The 18,035-nt window shown below is 38.0% G+C and overlaps 7 protein-coding genes across 7 annotated transcripts; 3 read left to right on the forward strand and 4 right to left on the reverse strand. All coding sequences in view use genetic code 12, as the record gives it.

Moving 5' to 3' along the window:
* Positions 1–112: 112 nt before the first annotated feature.
* RRP3 (RNA-dependent ATPase RRP3) lies at positions 113–1,624 on the forward strand (the record flags this gene model as incomplete). Its single annotated transcript, XM_064998585.1, has 1 exon — positions 113–1,624. The coding sequence occupies one exon, from the start codon at positions 113–115 to the stop codon at positions 1,622–1,624; it is 1,512 nt and encodes a 503-aa protein (XP_064854657.1).
* Positions 1,625–1,833: 209 nt separating this feature from the next.
* On the reverse strand, positions 1,834–3,735 carry GUT2 (glycerol-3-phosphate dehydrogenase; the record flags this gene model as incomplete). Its single annotated transcript, XM_064998586.1, has 1 exon — positions 1,834–3,735. The coding sequence occupies one exon, from the start codon at positions 3,733–3,735 to the stop codon at positions 1,834–1,836; it is 1,902 nt and encodes a 633-aa protein (XP_064854658.1).
* A 411-nt stretch (positions 3,736–4,146) lies between these two features.
* On the reverse strand, positions 4,147–6,924 carry RPN2 (proteasome regulatory particle base subunit RPN2; the record flags this gene model as incomplete). Its single annotated transcript, XM_064998587.1, has 1 exon — positions 4,147–6,924. The coding sequence occupies one exon, from the start codon at positions 6,922–6,924 to the stop codon at positions 4,147–4,149; it is 2,778 nt and encodes a 925-aa protein (XP_064854659.1).
* A 305-nt stretch (positions 6,925–7,229) lies between these two features.
* On the forward strand, positions 7,230–8,804 carry HTS1 (histidine--tRNA ligase; the record flags this gene model as incomplete). Its single annotated transcript, XM_064998588.1, has 1 exon — positions 7,230–8,804. The coding sequence occupies one exon, from the start codon at positions 7,230–7,232 to the stop codon at positions 8,802–8,804; it is 1,575 nt and encodes a 524-aa protein (XP_064854660.1).
* A 297-nt stretch (positions 8,805–9,101) lies between these two features.
* On the reverse strand, positions 9,102–10,607 carry IMP21 (Imp21p; the record flags this gene model as incomplete). The annotated part of the gene is made up of 1 exon (XM_064998589.1): positions 9,102–10,607. One exon carries the CDS (start codon positions 10,605–10,607, stop codon positions 9,102–9,104), a length of 1,506 nt encoding a protein of 501 aa, XP_064854661.1.
* Positions 10,608–12,130: 1,523 nt separating this feature from the next.
* On the forward strand, positions 12,131–13,006 carry DASC09_049910 (C2H2-type zinc finger protein; the record flags this gene model as incomplete). The annotated part of the gene is made up of 1 exon (XM_064998590.1): positions 12,131–13,006. The coding sequence occupies one exon, from the start codon at positions 12,131–12,133 to the stop codon at positions 13,004–13,006; it is 876 nt and encodes a 291-aa protein (XP_064854662.1).
* An 842-nt stretch (positions 13,007–13,848) lies between these two features.
* On the reverse strand, positions 13,849–17,718 carry DASC09_049920 (ubiquitin-specific protease UBP7; the record flags this gene model as incomplete). Its single annotated transcript, XM_064998591.1, has 1 exon — positions 13,849–17,718. The coding sequence occupies one exon, from the start codon at positions 17,716–17,718 to the stop codon at positions 13,849–13,851; it is 3,870 nt and encodes a 1,289-aa protein (XP_064854663.1).
* Positions 17,719–18,035: the final 317 nt, after the last annotated feature.

An 18,035-nucleotide genomic window follows, 5' to 3' on the forward strand; every position in this document is an offset into this window, starting at 1 on the left:
AGCCACACGTGATTTTTCGATGAGCTTCATACAAAAATTTTTTCTTGGTTGATTCTTTATATAATTATTGTAGAAATAGCTAAGATATTGAAACTTATTCCACACCTTAGAGATGGCAAAATTAGCTTCAAAAAGTGGGAAGATCACTAAACAAGAAAAGAGCTCAAAGCAGGCGAATCAGCTCGCACTCAAAATTAAAGAGCGTGCTTTAGCGAAAAAGAAGGAAGAAGAAGCAGAAGAAGAAGAGGAAGAACAGAGAAACAATACCAGTGATTCTGATAGCGAATCTGAATCTACTAATGATCAATCAGATGCCAAGGAAAATGTGAAAGTAGAAGAGGAAGAAGAAGAAGAAGAAGAATCGTCACAATACAAATCGTTTGCTGATTTTGGCCTTGCACCAGAACTTATTGAGGCATGTCAACAGCTTAAATTCACAAAACCAACGCCCATCCAGGCCGAAGCTATTCCTTGGGGGCTTAAAGGTAAAGATTTGATTGGGCTTGCGCAAACCGGGTCAGGTAAGACCGCTGCGTTTGCCATTCCAATTCTTCAAGAACTTTGGGAAGCCAGAACCCCATATTTTGCCTGTGTGCTTTCTCCAACCCGTGAATTGGCGTACCAGATCAAGGAAACTTTTGATGCTCTTGGATCAGGAATGGCTTGTAAAACCGTTTGTATCGTTGGTGGGGTAGGGATGATGGACCAAGCCAGAGACTTGATGAAGAAACCTCATATAATTGTCGCGACCCCTGGTAGATTGCTCGATCATCTCGAGCATACCAAAGGGTTCAGTTTAAAAGCCTTGAAATACCTCGTGTTGGACGAAGCGGATCGTTTACTCGAACTTGAATTCGGCCCGGCCTTGGATCGTATCCTTGAACTCGTTCCTAAAAAACGTCGTACCTTCTTATTCTCCGCCACTATGACCTCAAAAGTCGCTAAGCTTCAACGTGCGTCTCTTGAAGACCCTGTCCGTTGTGCAGTCAATGATAAGTATACCACTGTCGACTCACTTATTCAAACCATGATTGTCGCCCCAAGTGGATCAAAAGATACTCATTTAATCCGTCTTCTTGATAAATACACCGGTAAGGCAATCATCATCTTCACCCGTACTGTGGCGAATTGTCAAAGAACAGCGATTCTTGGGAAAATCTTGGGTTTCCCAATTGTCCCACTCCATGGCCAACTCAGTCAGTCTAAGCGTTTGGGTGCCCTTAATAAGTTCAAGAGTGGATCAAAGCAAATTCTTGTGGCTACCGACGTGGCGGCTCGTGGGTTGGATATCCCATCGGTGGATTTGGTGATAAATTACGACATGCCAACCGATTCGAAAACTTATATTCACCGTGTGGGGCGTACTGCCAGAGCAGGGAAGAGTGGTCGTTCCGTTAGTTTGGTTACTCAGTATGATTTGGAATTATTGTTACGTATTGAACAAGCCCTTGATAAGAAATTGGCTAAAGAGGTGGTGGACAATCAAGAAATTGCAATTTTGCATAAAACTGTCGATAAAGCTTTTGTGCAAGCCATTCATGAATTCAAATTGTTCCAGGAAAATAATAAACAAAGGGGTAAACATGACAAACGTGGAGACAACAAGGATAGGGAAGAGCGTTAAATTTTCTTTTCTACAGATTCTTTTTTTTTTTTTGGATTATATCTAGCTAATATAGAAATCGAATTTATTTGTAAAAGATCAAACACGATAAAGTTGAATATTTAGTTTGTAATTGCACAATCAACAAAAATCTAGCAAAAACAAAATAAATAAATAAATAAATAGATAAATAAATAAATAAATAAATAAATAAACAACAACAACAACGATCAGGAAGTTTGGTTGATACCCATCTTTTTGATGTAATCAGCGGCATCAGCACGATGTTGTTCCTTGACAGAACTGCTCCATTTCAATTCCTTGGCCATAATTTCGGTAACACCATCAACGGCTTCCAAAGATTGTTTGGCGTTCAAGAACGCCAATCTGGTTCTTCTTGCCAAGAAATCAATTGGAGTTCTAGTGTATTCATATTGAAGAGAGTATTTCAATTCAGCAACGGTGAATGGGAATTCGTAGGCTTCATAACTGGCAGCAGTGCCAGATTTACCGGCCAAAACCACGGGTTTTTGATTTTCAGTGGATTGCTTGTAAATTTCCAAAATGAGTGGGGCACGGGTACCGTAGTTGTTAGCCAAATGAGAGGCGATCTTTTCTTCAACGTTATAAGCTTGGATCAAACGAGACGAGTAAGTATCGTCGTAGTGTTCACCACCAACAAGGGTGAAGTCTCTGGTTTGACATGGCTTCACTTCCTTACCGAAATCGAAATCCTTGACAATGTTATCCATAGTTTCTTGAGCCATTTCACGATATGTAGTCCATTTACCACCACTGATGGTCAAAAGACCAGTGACAGATTTGTAAATTAAATGTGATCTAACCAATCCTTGGGTGGAACCAGTGTTTTCGCCAGTCACGGTGTCTGGGTTACGAACCAAAGGACGAATACCAGACCAGGCACTCAACACATCTTCTTTTCTAACTGGGAACTTGATGTATTTTTGCAATTCTTTAAGAATATCGTCAATTTCCTCTTCAGTTGGCACAGGATAATCAGTAATTCTCTTTTGTGGAGTGTCAGTAGTACCAGCCAAGACTTTACCTTGCCATGGCAAAAAGAACATAACTCTACCATCGGAAGTGGAAGCATCTAACAAACCCATGTCTTTTGGACAGTAATATTCAGGCAAAATGATGTGAACCCCAGCGGATGGCACCACCATCTTTGGGGCTTGTTCGATAATTGGAGGCAAACCTTTTGGATCATTATCCATTTCAAGGATCTTGTCGGAGAATGGACCAGTAGCGTTAATCACACTAGTAGCCTTGATTTGGAATTCTTTACCAGTTTCCTTATCAACGGCAACCGCACCAATGACTTTATTATCTTCGGATTTCAACAATTGTTTCACTTCAACGTAATTGGCAACGGTAGCGCCGTTTTCCACGGCAGTTAACGCCAAAGTAGCATTCAAACGAGCATCATTGAACAAACCATCATGGTACACCAAACCAGCAACCAAATCCTTGTCATCCAACATTGGGGCAATGGATTTGGCGCTGTTTTTAGAAAGTAAGTAGGAAGATTTCAAGTTTTGACGACCAGCAAAGATGTCATACAACTTAGTACCCACATAAAAGTATGGCACTTGCCAATAATGGTACACCGGGATCATAATTGGCAAAATCGATGCCAAATGAGGAGCATTGGAGACAATTGATCCTCTTTCATTAAGGGCTTCAATGACCAAATCCAATTGGGCCTTGGACAATTGGAAAACCGCTTTTTCCAAATAACGGACTCCACCGTGGGCCATCTTGGTAGATTTGGAAGAGGTACCGGCAGCAAAATCTGTTTTTTCAACAAGGGCAACATTAAGACCTCTGGTAGCAGCATCGACAGCAGTCCCTGTCCCGACAGCACCACCGCCAATGATAAGCACATCGAAATTCTTGGTGGTTTCCAACTTGTTGATCATGTCAGATCTAGAAGGAGGGGCAGGTTTAGATGTCACAAGCGGTTGGAAAGTAGAAGGAACAAACTTGTTGTCATTGTGAACGGATCCTGAAGACTGCAAGTAGTAGGTATTGGTGGCATAGGCAGTGGCGGCCAAACCAGTCAAGTAAGCCGAAGACTTGACAAGTCTAGAAGAAAATACCCTGCTCATGGTTTATATAGTACTTTGGGGGAGTAACTATGAACTATATACACACTATAGTCTTGGGAAGTAGAACCAGTCAACCAGCAAAGAGGAGATCTTTGGCTATGGATAAGAATGAATTGGGGAAGAAAGAAGAAGTATAAATTGAAATTCCAAAAATTTCCCCAGAGTTTTAGCGATGTACTCATTCTTACTCACCCGGGAATTGACTTTTTTTTTTTTTGACGGTGCCGGATGGGAAGAATGCGGAGAACCGACAGGTGGAGTGAGTCTCCACCGCTGCGGAGTTCGACAAGGTGCGTACTCCGGGATGTGCTAAAAAGAAAAAGTGATTCGTTATTATTTTATTTTTGTATATTAAAAAAGTGGCATGATGACAATGTTATACTACTAAATATAATCCCAGACTAAACGCATCTACTCTAACTCCTCTTCAGTAAGAGTGAATGGCTCGGGCATGGCTGCTTCAGTATCGTTCAACTGTCTGACAGTCTTGATATACTCCACCTTTTCAGATGGGGTTTTATCGACCAATACCACCACACCATTGCTGTTACTGTACTCTCTAACTGACTTGAATCTACCCTTCTCGATGAAAGAAATATACTTGAGCTGTGTTGGAATGACTCTCGTCAAGTTATCAAGCTCGTAATGATCTTCCTCAACTTCCTCTTCTTCAGTAGACTTGTTGTCCTCTTCCTTTACTGGCTCATCAACATCCATCTTATCCTCAACTTTCTCTTCAGCAGCAGCTTTTTTGGCCCTTTGTTTGGCTCTAATAGTCGTAGATAACACCGCAGTTTCCACTTTCTGTGCCTTCTTTTCCTTGACATCCTCGGACATTGGTGGGTAAGCAAATGCAGATTTCTTACTGTTACAGTTCAACTGGAATTTTGGAATCTTCAAATCTTGAGTAACACCAATCACCGTAGTTGGAGCAAAACTTAAAGACAAGAAATGAGCCAATGGGAACCAGTACCAACTTTGGAGGAATAATGTCAAACCAACAATCCCTTTAACATTCAAAGTACCAGTGTGTGCATTCTCTAAGCCAATAGTGACATTTCTACCACCAGCATCAATAATACCTTGGGATAAAGCAGCACCAAACTTCGCCAAACCTTCTTGACCTTTACTGCCAATGACTGTGGCAAATGATTCTTTAACCTTTGGCAAATCTGGATAGGTCTTTTCGTTCTGTTGAATTAAGATTAATGAAGTGGCAATCAATGCACCTTGTCTGACAAAGTCAACTGGGTCCTTAGTTAATGGTTCCAAAAGGTCTAATGCGCCAGAGAAATTACCTTTACCAGCACAAGAAATACCAAGAGCCATTGCTGTACCATATCTAACGTGTGGGTTATAAGATTCCGCCAATAATTCAACAATCGACGGAATGGTCTTGTAATCTTTAATCAACACAAAACCAAGAGCAATCACTGCAGCTCTTCTAACATCATCACTCGAATCACTGACAGCAACGTGTAACAACTTTTTAATAGCTTTCTTATCACCAGTACCACAATAAGCCAATGCAAGAGTGAAACAACCCCCATAACGAAGGTTGGAGTTTTGTTCATTTATCAACTCATCGATTGTTGCATCAGCTTGTTCTACTTTACCGAAACTCATCAAGGCCACGGCCAAAGATGAACCACGGGTAATATTTTCGTGCTGAGTTTCTCTAGCATATGTAATCATGTCACTAATAATTTCTTTATTCTGAGATCCCAACATCACCAAACCTATCGCCAAGGCGGCAGCTTCCCCAGACACAGCAGAATCGGAATATAAAATAGTTTTCAACTCTTCGTAAATGCTTTCGTCACTTGTACCCATAGCAGCAACACCTATACCAAGACAACCACCGTGCAAAATAACATCCATCTCTTCGTTACCGGCAGATGATCCTTTTTCGACGATATGTCCTCTCATATAATCGATGATTTCATTACCGTGGCCAGCAAAAATAAGACCAAGAGCGAACAAAGACCCACCTTGAGAATAATGTGATCCAGTACGTTCTGGTAAATATGGTTCAAGAATAGTTTTACCTTGCGATAAGTTACCTTTATGGATGACACCGAGCGCCGCGGTGGCGGTAAATTTGGACCAGTTCGAGGATTTCCCCAACCATTCCAAGTTCTTTCTCAAAAAGGAGTCATCAGTGGTACCTGCGTGCAAAAATGCATTCATAAAACTTATAGCGTTGTGGAACATCGAGCTTCTGCCATCTAAGCTAGTTTTACTAGAATTCAAGATTTTGGCATCGGTGTTATTGTTATTGTGGAGGAAAGTGATATCATAATCACAAGATGGAATACCTGATAAAATTTTGATCAATTTGGCGTACTTGTCACTACCACTGGATTTGAGGGAAGCAATGGTTTTATTTAATAATTCTTGGGATGCCGCTTGAACCAAATCAAATGCCACTTGATAAGCAATTGGAATGTTCTTTTCATCATCACCATCGGCTAAGCTTTTGAATAATTTTATAGATAAGTTAGAATCATTCAATTGGACAATCAATTTGGTTATCATGAAGAAATCTGGGTTTTTCAATTTTAAAATTAATTCCACCAATTTGTGAGAAGCCGAGTTTTTGAATTGTGTGCTGTAATTAATTGTAGACAAACAACTTAAAGCATAATTAATCAATTGCAAAGAGGTTTCTTCCTTTACAGAAATCTGTTGGTTGATGATAGATTCAAAGATATCCAATCTATAACTTTCGAGGGCCACCCCGATGGCCAAAGAGAAATTGCTTTGTTCAATACATTTCATTAACATTTTTTCAAAGATGTTCACCAATTTTGGCTCCAATTTCGATTTATCACCAGTTTTGTAAGCCTCTCTACTCAACTCAATATATTTTTCAATACATTTAGAAACAATAGTTTCCACAAACTCTGAACTTTCATCGATTTTGAATTGATCACCAGAAGCCAAAGAAAACCTCACAGAAGATTCATAATCCCCCAAATTGTAATAAACTTTCGAGGCAATTAGGGCAGCAAGATCCCTTCCTTCGAAGGAAGTATCTTCATATAGTTCTTCGATGTCAGCCAAGTTATTAGCGATTTCTGACCACAATTCATCCACAACATTGTCTAATGATTTCAAAGCGTAAACTTTCAAGCTTGGATCCTCCTCATCCAAGAGCGCCAAATAAGGAGAAGCAGTCAACGCCATTATAATAAAACTTTCTATTCAAAAATATTCAATGGAATTGAAGACTCTTTAACTATCGCAGCTCGCTAGTGTTGCCTTCAGAGATTTTGTTGCCACTCTGAAAAACAGAAACGACCCTCCAACAATGATAATTACCCGGATAACATACCACAGAGATATACCAAAACTGGGGGTGATAAGCAGCATCAACTGGAAAATTGAATGAGTAACAAAAAAAAAAAAAAAAATCCGCGAATTTTTGGTAAATCTCTTTAATATCCCAGTTAATGTTTCTACGTCTGATACGATCTGTATTTATAAGAAGAATGTCTCAGGCGACTAATACCTCAGTGCCACCAGCCGCCACTGCTGCCGCTGCTCCAAATGCTTCTAAAAAATCAAAGAAGTCAAAGGATAACTTCCAATTGAAAACCCCAAAGGGTACTAAGGATTGGTCTGGTAAGGACATGATTCTTAGAGAGTCCATCTTCAATTCTTTATCATCATTGTTTAAACGTCACGGTGGTGTAACTATTGATACTCCAGTTTTTGAATTGACTGAAATTTTGACTGGGAAGTATGGTGAAGATTCCAAATTGATTTACAACTTGCAAGATCAAGGTGGTGAATTGGCTTCTTTGAGATACGATTTGACCGTTCCATTTGCTAGATTCGTGGCCATGAACAATGTTCAAAACATCAAGAGATACCACATCGCCAAGGTATATAGAAGAGATCAACCAGCGATGACTAAAGGTAGAATGAGAGAATTCTACCAATGTGATTTTGATGTTGCTGGGCAATATGACACCATGGTCCCAGATTCCGAAATCTTGGCTATTTTGGTTGAAGGTTTAACCGGTTTGGGTATCAAGGAATTCAAGATCAAAATCAACCACAGAAAGGTTTTGGACGGTATCTTCAAAGTTTGTGGTGTCAAAGATGAAGACGTTAGAAAGATTAGTAGTGCCGTTGACAAATTGGACAAATCTCCATGGGAAGCGGTCAAGAAAGAAATGGTTGAAGAAAAGGGCCAAACAGAGGAAGTTGCTGAAAAAATTGGTTCATACGTTAAATTGAATGGTTCAATTAGCGAAATGGCCGAAAAATTAGGTGCTGATGAACTTTTGTTGAGTGACCCATCTGCCAAGGAAGGTATAGAAGAAATGAAGATTTTGGCCGAATACACTGCTGCATTTGATATTCACCAATACTTATCATTTGATTTATCATTGGCTAGAGGGTTAGATTACTATACTGGTTTGATTTATGAAGCCGTCACTGACGCTTCCAAAGCTCCTGAAAATGCCCAAGAATTGAAGAAGAAGGCCTCCAAGAAAGGTGATGTCGAAGATGCCTCCGAATATGTCGGTGTCGGTTCTATTGCTGCCGGTGGTAGATACGATAACTTGGTTAACATGTTTGCCTCCGCTACTGGTAAGAAGAACGTTTCCATTCCTTGTGTCGGTATTTCCTTTGGTGTTGAAAGAATTTTCTCATTAATGAAGGCTAGAAATGATTTGATGGATAAAATAAGATCTAACTCCACCCAAGTTTACATTATGGCCTTTGGCGATGGTTACTTAAGTGAAAGAATGAAGATCGCCAAGGAGTTATGGGCTAATGGTATCGAATGTGAGTACTTGTACAAAGCCAAAGCTAAGACTAGACCACAATTCACTGGTGCCGAAAGATCCGGCGCCCCAGTTGCTGTGATTATTGGTAAGGACGAAGTTGCTTCAGGTAAAGTGAGAATCAAGAAGTTGAACCAAGGTGAAGATGCCGACGAAGGTGAATTGGTTGATTTGAAGGATGTTGCCACCGCTGTTAAGAGCCTTTTAACAAAACTTAATGCTGGCTCTAGCGTTGATGAAATCGCTGCTATGATCAAAGGTTTATAAACAATTATTCCTTTCTTTGAAATAAATTTATAATATACTGAACTTGTTTAATAAAGAGATAAATACACCTGTAAGTTGAGTGTTCAATATGGCAAACAATACTCAATCAGGAAAAGAAATTATAAAGTTTAGAGTATATCTAATGATGTGAATCAAAATAATAAAATATTGACAGTAATACAAGGAAAAAAAAAATAAAAGAAACAGGCAACCTCAAATTGAGCAAAGACAAAAAAAAAGAGCTTAAAAAAAGTGATATTTGCAAGGAAAACTAAAACATAAAGGGCATAAAATTAATCAATCTACACGAGCATCCTTAAGCGAATGAACGTTTGAAGAATAATTAGAAAACTTCTTCTTTTTAAGGGTTTTCTTTAATTCTTTTCGAACCACCATCACAGGAACCGAACTTTTGGTAACCAAGTAGTTTGATAATGAACCAAGTAAAACTCCCTGGATGGCGTTCTTACCTCTAGAACCAACAACAACCAATGTTGGCTGTATGTGATCAATAACCTCTGTAATCAAATGTCTAGGAATTGGATGATGAATCACTTCCACAACAGCATGAATTTGTAACTTCGTCAACTTGATAAAGTCTAAATAAGTTTTGGTGATTCTTTCGATCCCGTCTTTTCTAATCTGTTCTTTTTCGATATCAGTAACATTATTACCCATCTTGGACTTCTCTTTATCTTCCTCAATCACGTAAATAATGAATAAAACGCTATTATTACACAAAACAGTTCCAATACACCATTCAAGGGCATACAAACTTTCTGGTGAGAAGTCTGTACAAATTAAATAGGTATTTGGCTTATTATGTATCAGCAAGGATTCGAAAAAATTGCCTCTTGTTATGGTTCTGATACATCTTGAGTTTTCTATACTTGAGTCTATGTCACCAATGTTTATTTGAGCATTCAATTTCTTTGCCACTTCAACATCTTCCTCCACTTCCCTGTCATAAGTATATGGCGCATTGAAGTTTCTCTTATCACCAGGAGAAGTAATCTTTCCTTTATAATTAGCGTATTTTTTTAGATACAAATCAGAGACTTTTTTCACCGATTTCAGAGAATGGGCTGGACAACCTTCATCATCATCGGGAAGAGCCGCCGCTGGCTGTCGCTCAAGCAAAGATTGATCAATGTATTCTAATTCTTTTGGTGGCAAGTTCTTTATAATGTCAATAGTTTCCTTTGGGATTGGCGCGCCGACGGCCACCGCGTTCTCCAAGGCACTTTGTGTAGCCTGAATTTCTTGTAATCGGGCAACCTCCTTGGCATCTTTAACCACCGGATCTTCATTAGTTTCACCCATACTATAGCTTCTCAATCTTGAAGTGACGGTTTCAAGAGCAAGGCCAGCATCAGAAATTTTCTCCTTCTTGGATTTTTCTTGTTCATGTTCTGCTTCCTCAATTGGCTCTTTCCTATAGGTAGCAAAGTTGGGCAAGATAACGCCACCATCATCGTATTGAAACTCATTATCTGTATCACTGATTTGTTCTTCCTCACTATCTTCTTCCTCATAATCTGAATCGAAATTATCGTCGTCCTCATTTTCTAACGAATTATGATTGCCTATCAGAAGTCTTTCCAGAGGATCGTGGTTCAAGATGGTCCATTTGATACCGTTAGCTGTTCTTCTAGCACGACTTAATGATCTGTTTTCACTATCATGTGGTCGTCCTCTAGAATGCGATCTTAAATGTGAATTGTTTGGAGATGCTGATCTCGGATTGTCGATATCCTTCAAGACGTTGTTTTTCTCATTATCTAATTCCTTGAATAATGACATGATGGCTTCCCTCTTTGTGTCAAGAATCTATCAGAATCTCTTAAAACCAAAGCTGCTTCACTAGATAAGTAAAGAAAAAATAAAAATAAAAATAAAAAGTATCAAGCAAAAGCAATTGGTCTCCCACGGTTTTATTAAAATGAAAAATCTATCGACTAGTGAAATGATTATCGAGGATGATTGTAATTATTGTCACACTGATGCATCAATGTTTATTCTATTTTTTCTTGCCTGATTTTGTTGCGGGTAAGCCCACGCGAACCCCAAGTAACGTATTCTGTTACAAATTACTGACTTGTTGCTTGAGGTGATTATATACGGGTTATCTGTAGAATACTCCTGTATATCATAGCAAGGTGGATAGCTATTAGAATATGTTCAAATCTTCCGGTTATTTCACTCGTTGACTGTCGCCGTTTTATAGTGTGTGTGTGTTTTGTTTTTGTTTTTGTTTTTGTTTTTTTTCATTTTATAGCGAAATGCATGTAAGAATTTCTTTTTGGTAAACAGTTCTGAGAATTTGTAGTTTTCAACAGCCTTTAGATTTTTCCGTTAATGATACTTCAAACATATAGATATTTGCAGGGATTTTTTTGGCACATCTACCGAACTTTCTGAGGATCTCTTGGCCATTGACGATGGCTGCCAAGGAAACAAAAATTGTTCGATGGGATATAACTATAACTCTTTGCTCCTGTCTTTCGTCGAGGAAGAAAAGAAAAGAAAAAAAATTACGACAATTCTCTTCAGTAGCGAATTTTTCCGTCTATAGGCGATACTGAACAGTGTTATATTTACAGATTCTCATCTGGCCTTCATAGAAAGCGCCGACTTACTTCGATGTTGATAGATAACCTTGCATGATCATACTTGGCGGCGGCCCTGTTGTTCGAAAGAATCCTAATAAAAACTGACACCATTAGATTATTCACAAAGCTGTCAAAGAATTCTTATGAAAAAAACCTCCATAAGACTATGATACAAGATTTAAGACAGAATGCCTTTTTGTGTTTTTGTTTTTTCTTCTCGGCATTTGGGTATGATCAGAGGTCAAAATTTTTAGAGCATCAATAGTCTAACGGGCATGAAAAGTTGTAAGCATGTACGCTGAATCACCCATACGTATATATGTAAAGTATGCGTGTTCCTCAAGGCATATGGTTTAGTTACTCAAATAGATCTTATATTTATATTCTATGTATGGCACGTAACCGTTGCTCTTCTCCCGTGGGCGTTGCTTTGCACTCTTATTATCACTGCTTGTGTGTGCGCGTGATATTATTTATCAATTAGAGACTTTTGGATATCCTGCCCAACAAAACAGAACCTCAGACAAAATCACAACACTCAAGCACCTTGGAGGACCCATTTCCATTCCAACTGATAGAATGTGAAGAAGAAGAATAAGAAGATAAGAACAGGAAGAAGAAGCTCAAACGGAGAAAAAAAAAAAAAAAAAAAAAATAAAACAAAAAAAAAAAGTAAAATATAACAAAACGGTGCAGCTTTAACTTTACTAGGTGATGGCGTCTCATCCTCAAAACTCCCCTTTTTCTCCAAAGAGAATGAAAACATCAACGTCAGAATTCCTTACTACTCAACTTACTACTCAAACACCTTCAATGAACTTTGGAGGTTCCGGATCGGTTAGGCATTCTTCCGGGTCATTAAACGGAGACTCTATTAAAATTGCCTCCTTATTGAACCCAAGCACCTCTTCTCATTTTGAACCTAGCTCAACATTCGCCGCTCCTCATCCGTCTGGAAATTTCCTGCCTCCTTCCGGTAATGAATATCCTCCTCTTCCTTCTTCTCAAAATCAAAGGTTTCTCCTACCAACTCCCGTAAGTTCTTCACGGGACTTGATAAGCTCCTATTCTTCTTCCCTTCCAAAGTATAGTCTGGGAAGTGTTTTGCCTCCCATAAGACAGAATTTTATCAGCTCAAAGGACCAATCAGTTCCTACTGGTACTGTATTGTCTGGTGAATATATACCAGTGCCTCAATCCCTGAACCCGTGCGATATCCCTTCAACTTCAGTCCAACAGCAGCAAAAACTTCTGCCGCTTTCTTCTTCTATTCAAAATAACCTCGTCCACTCATCTCCTATCATTTTCGAAACAAATCCCCTTTCACCTCCATCAACCGCCCCTCGTCCTTTTCGCTGTAACAGGTGTGGGAAACGGTACATGACTGCTGCCCATCTAAACCGCCATGAAATCATTCACACTGGCGTTCGTCCTTATGAATGCCCTTATCCCGATTGCAATTCGAGATTCTCAAGACATGACAATTGTATGCAGCATTTCAGGACTCATAACAATCCACAGAGTAAGATTAACAAAAAAATGAGGAGAGAGAAGAGAAAAAAGCAACAATACCCATGTTTAGATCCTTGATTTAGTTTTTTTTTTTATTATTATTTTTACCCTTATTTTTTATCTTTTTCTGTTTTTTCTTTTTTTTTCTTTTTTTGCATCCTTCTTCTTTATATTATACTGTAGCATTTTTTATTTTTTGTTTCTTTCAAGTCATATTACTTTAATAATTTCTTGCATTGATCGCTGGACGTCAATGTTTTTTATTCTCGTTTTTTTCTTTTTGTTTTCTTTTGTCTTTTCTTAAAGGGATTTTGTATTTCTCATTTTCAATTCTTCCATTTTCAATTCATTTAATTTTTTTTATTTTGCTTCATTCCGTTTTGCTTTATTCCACTTTATTTCATATGTATATATGTAGGGTATGATATATTTAGAGGATGATTTATGTAGAAGACGATTGCTCCTCAGAGCATTTGGTCTCTTAGTTACTCAAATAGACCTTTATCCCTCAGTCAAATACAAACACCAGAACAAGTAATTGCTATTATGGCTACACACTATCTTTATAAAAATATGTCAATATTAGGTGCTCTAAAATAACATGAATCATAAAAATAATAAGTCGTAATTGTAAATGCAAAGAATATGATGCTAAAGATAAAAAAAAATATGGGAATAATGGTATAACAGTTATAATAATTACAATAAGCTGGGTTTAAAAAAAAAAAAATGCTTTCGTCAAAACATTGGTACCATTAAAGCTGGATCATAATGCCAATTCAGAGATTTAGAAAGAGATTTAACTTGCAAGAAAATGAAAATAACAAGAAAGGGACAAAAAAAAAAAAAAAAATAGAAAAATGCTATTCGACAAAGCCCAAAAAAGAAATGAACAAGACCAAGAAAAATATATCAAAGCACTAAATCACAGACTCAACCTTCTGATAAAATAAAACGTACACATCACTACTAGTGATTGTGTTATCCGCATAGTTTATACCTGGATTGATATTGACTTCATAATTTTCATCATCAAAGTAACACCAACAATCTCTCTTGCTTCCTGGAGCCTGTTTATTGACAATAGAAGTATAGTGACCGCCTTTTAAACTTCCAAAATGATTGATGAATGCAAATAGCTTATAAGTCAAGATTTCATCTTTCACTTTAATATCCAACAGGATTGGGAAAATAATAGACGCTCCATTCTTCGAGGCTTGCTCACCATATTTGTTGAATTTAAATCTTGACAAACTAATCACCAAAATTCTTGGAATTTGAATGAACTTCAAGCACTTTATAGTCTTATTTCCAGTGATTTGCATACTAGCAAACTTTTCTCTATTAGTGGCCGGCTCATCATGCCCAGTATTCAGTTCATCATGTTTCTTGTTGGCGAGCTTGTCCTTTTTCTTACCCCGAAGATTGAAAAAAGTCTTGTTTTGATGGCTTTGTGGTTGAGAACCATTAGCTGGCTCACCTGCTTCAGCATCACCATTGCTTTCTCCGTACACGGAATTATAGAAATTGTTGACGTTTTTCAATTCCTCATCCTTCTTTTTGCAATTTGGACAATCCCACGCATTATCACCGCTTAAAATCTCATCTGCAGTGAATAGTTTAATACAGTCCTCCAACCTAATTTTCTTCTTACCATAAGTTTGTGCAACAATTGACAAAGTCAACACCGAAAAGTTGGCAAACGTCTTGCTCACTTTCATACACTTCACACACTTCAAACAGCTTTCTAATTGACCTTGGAAAAGCGCACTCACCGGAGAAACCCCATTTTTCTGAGTGATTTTCTTGAACCATTTAGTATAGCCTCTAATTTCTTCATCAGTCACATTAATTGAGAGTCTAGAACTGGTGTCAAAGTCTGTTATATCGCCGAAATTCAACGCAGGAATGATCGATTCAGGGTATTGGTTAATAATCAAATCCGAACCATTCAATTCTTCATGTATTATATCCAATAAGAAAATCAAAAATTCCGTGCTGTCTTGTTGTTGGTATGGAATATGAAAATCAGGCCTAATCTTGGAGCAAACATTCAAAAAATTAGTAGGAGCAATAATTACACCACCATGAGTATTCATTTTATCGAATAATCTTCCAATAGCCTGGGAAACTGCTGGTTTCCTGATATTTGGATTGTTTGAAGCGTCGGACATGTACTTCCTGTAATTACCAGCTAAAAAAACGGTTCGGAACTTTAGAACCGAAAAGATACACTGTAATAAACTATTAATATAACAATTAGACTCATAGTTCTTCAACCCTACAATAGAAAGTGATTTCAAAACATTCACCGGTTTTCTTGGATGTTGTGATAATGGTTGTTGCGTTGGTTGAGCTGGTGGTAGAGGTTGCTTTGGACGAGTATGAGCTATAGGACGATGAGGGGCCATCATGATTTGTGATGCTTGTTGAGGAGGTTGTAATTGTGGAGCTTGTATCCCTTGGTACCGCTGCGATGATACTAAGGGTATTGGATTAGAACCTTGCAGGATTGGTGGAAGAGTAGGAAAAGTATCAATTTTCATATTGCTATTGATTAAAGCTGGTGGGTCTGGTGGCGGTTTCCGTCTCTTTCCACCCATACTATTATTAAGTTGTTCCTTTGATGCTTCATAGGGTGACACGGTCAGCGACTTTTGAGCAGGAGGAAGGGGAGGTGGAAATGTTGGCTGATCTGGCTCACCATAATTAGTAGGAGCAGCAACAGATGGCAACGCGGGCGATAAAATGTTACTCCCATTGACATATCCACCATTATTATTCAACCTACCCTGATTATGATGGAGAAGATGATTATGGTGATGAGAGTGGTGGTTCAGCTGTTGGAAATGTACATTAATTGGTGAATTGTTTCTTGAGTTATTTCTCGAATTGTTTTTTGAGTTAATACCTCCGTACCTCTGGTTAACGGTTGCATACTGTGTCACTTGTTGGGCCGAAACATCATCATTGTTATTGCTAAAATCATTACCAACAGAATGCTGGGTCATAACAAATTTTGGAGCAGATACAGCTTTAGGTGATTTCAGAGGTACTGGTGGTGGAATATCCTTTGGTGGATTATTGTAAATATCAAAGGAATTTGGAGCCATACTATTTTTCCGAGGTATAGGAGGTGGATTCATTCGTGGAGCATTATTTCTAATCAGATCATCTTTAGCAGAGTCATTTGAGGGATCAGTATAGCGGTTACTTTGCATCCCATAGGGGTCTATACCATCGCTATTACCAGCGTTATTTTTATTGAAATTGTTATTGAAAGTATCATAAGATTCAGAATGATTATCAATTGGCCGGCTGTTAGTGATTCCATTATTATCATAAGTACCAGATAAATACATATCTTCCAGTGTTCCTTTTTGCTCAAACATTTCTTCTGAGCGTGCCACATAATAATTACTAAAATCGTTGGGAGAGAGTTGTGATGCATCTTTTTCATCATCAAGGTTTTCTAAATTTTGGCTTTCCAACAAACTAAGCCAGGACTCAAATCCGTTCTCCAATACTTTTGGGGGTTTGGTCAATTTTCGTGATTTGGAAGCATTGGTAGGCTTATCTTTATAAATCAAGTCATAAAATAGTTGTAAATAATTGAACAGTACTCTTTCATTATTGAAAAGCGACCATGTCTCCGCATCAGTGTAATAAACAATTAAATGGAATTTGTGACGTTGTTTGAAATAATTGTATGTATTCTTAACTGTAATCAAATCTCGATCTTCCTCTTCATCCAATTCTGCGTTAACGTTCGAGTTATCTGGAACTTGACTTTTCAAAATCTTTTTCAATACTTTTTCCAAACTATCCTCAGTTAAATCCTGCTTATTTGTAGATAGTAGGTTTGGATCAATATTGATTAAAAACTTGTTGATAATATGATTAGTGTTGAAACTTTCCCTAGAACGCAAGTCCACCAATAATACCGATCTATTAGTTGCTTGCAAATATTTCTGTAGTGTTTTTGATGATATTGAAGGGAGTTCTTTTGTCGAAAGCTCCACCTCCTGGATATTGTAAACCATTTCATCCAAATCCTCGTCGATAGGCTTTTTCTTGTGGGCATTATTATCGTCTAATTCCGATGCTTCCTGCTTGTAATATTCTGGACCATAATCCGTTAAATAACTCTTTGTAGACTTTCTCTTTTTGATCGTGGGGAAATAATAGTCATTATTAATATTTGTGGAATTTTTTTGAAAGTTACAATAATCATCGATTTCTGATCTGATCGTGTTGAAGTAAAATTCATTCTTGTAGAAACTTATTAGTTGCCCATATAGTTCCATATCTGCTTCTTTAATTAGATTTACATTTACCATTGAAAGACACGTTGGTATATAGTAAACCAAGACAGTATAACCAATGACATAGTATGCCAATGCTTGGTATAAGAATTCATTCAAATCATTCACAACGTTGGGATCCATCGACCCCAGGTTATTATTCATGACTTTTGCAAACTGCCGGTTGAATTTTTCGAAATATTGCTCCGAGATGTACACTAGTTGGTATAGGTTCTGGGTATTGAAAGTGTATTTGTAGATTTCATTCTGCTTCAAAATATTGGTGATATAATGGTGGGCTGCATCGTTGGAGATATTATTCTGAATTTTTGACATGATATCATCGCCAGAAGATGGGATGTCAATGATCGCGAATATGGTCTGGAGATAGTAGACGATATGATCATGATCAATAGAATTCAAGAAGTCTGACGCTAGCCTGCTGACTATGTTGGAAACATGGTGTGATTTGTATGAATCAGACATCTAATATGATGAGTCGTTTGACAGACACACAAAGTACACTTGTAATTACTAGTCTGGACTTCTCTGAAGTTCTTTTGTCACTGATGACCGAAGCAAAGAACGACAAAATCTTGGAAGTATTTTCAGAATAAAACAGAAAGAGTGGTATTTTGAAATTGGACCAGGAAAGGCAATAGGAGTATAAGATTATATATATATCTGTGTATGGTGGGAGATCTGTGGTAAAAGAACGGTATCCAAAAAGAAAAAAAAAAGCCTACTTTTTTTTGACGGCGCCTCCAGTGCTAAGTGCACCGCCAGTGGTTTTTCTGGCTATG

The sequence above is a fragment of the Saccharomycopsis crataegensis genome, assembly GCF_037102585.1.
Source record: "Saccharomycopsis crataegensis DNA, jcf7180000000085, whole genome shotgun sequence".
Classification (NCBI taxonomy): domain Eukaryota; kingdom Fungi; phylum Ascomycota; class Saccharomycetes; order Ascoideales; family Saccharomycopsidaceae; genus Saccharomycopsis; species Saccharomycopsis crataegensis.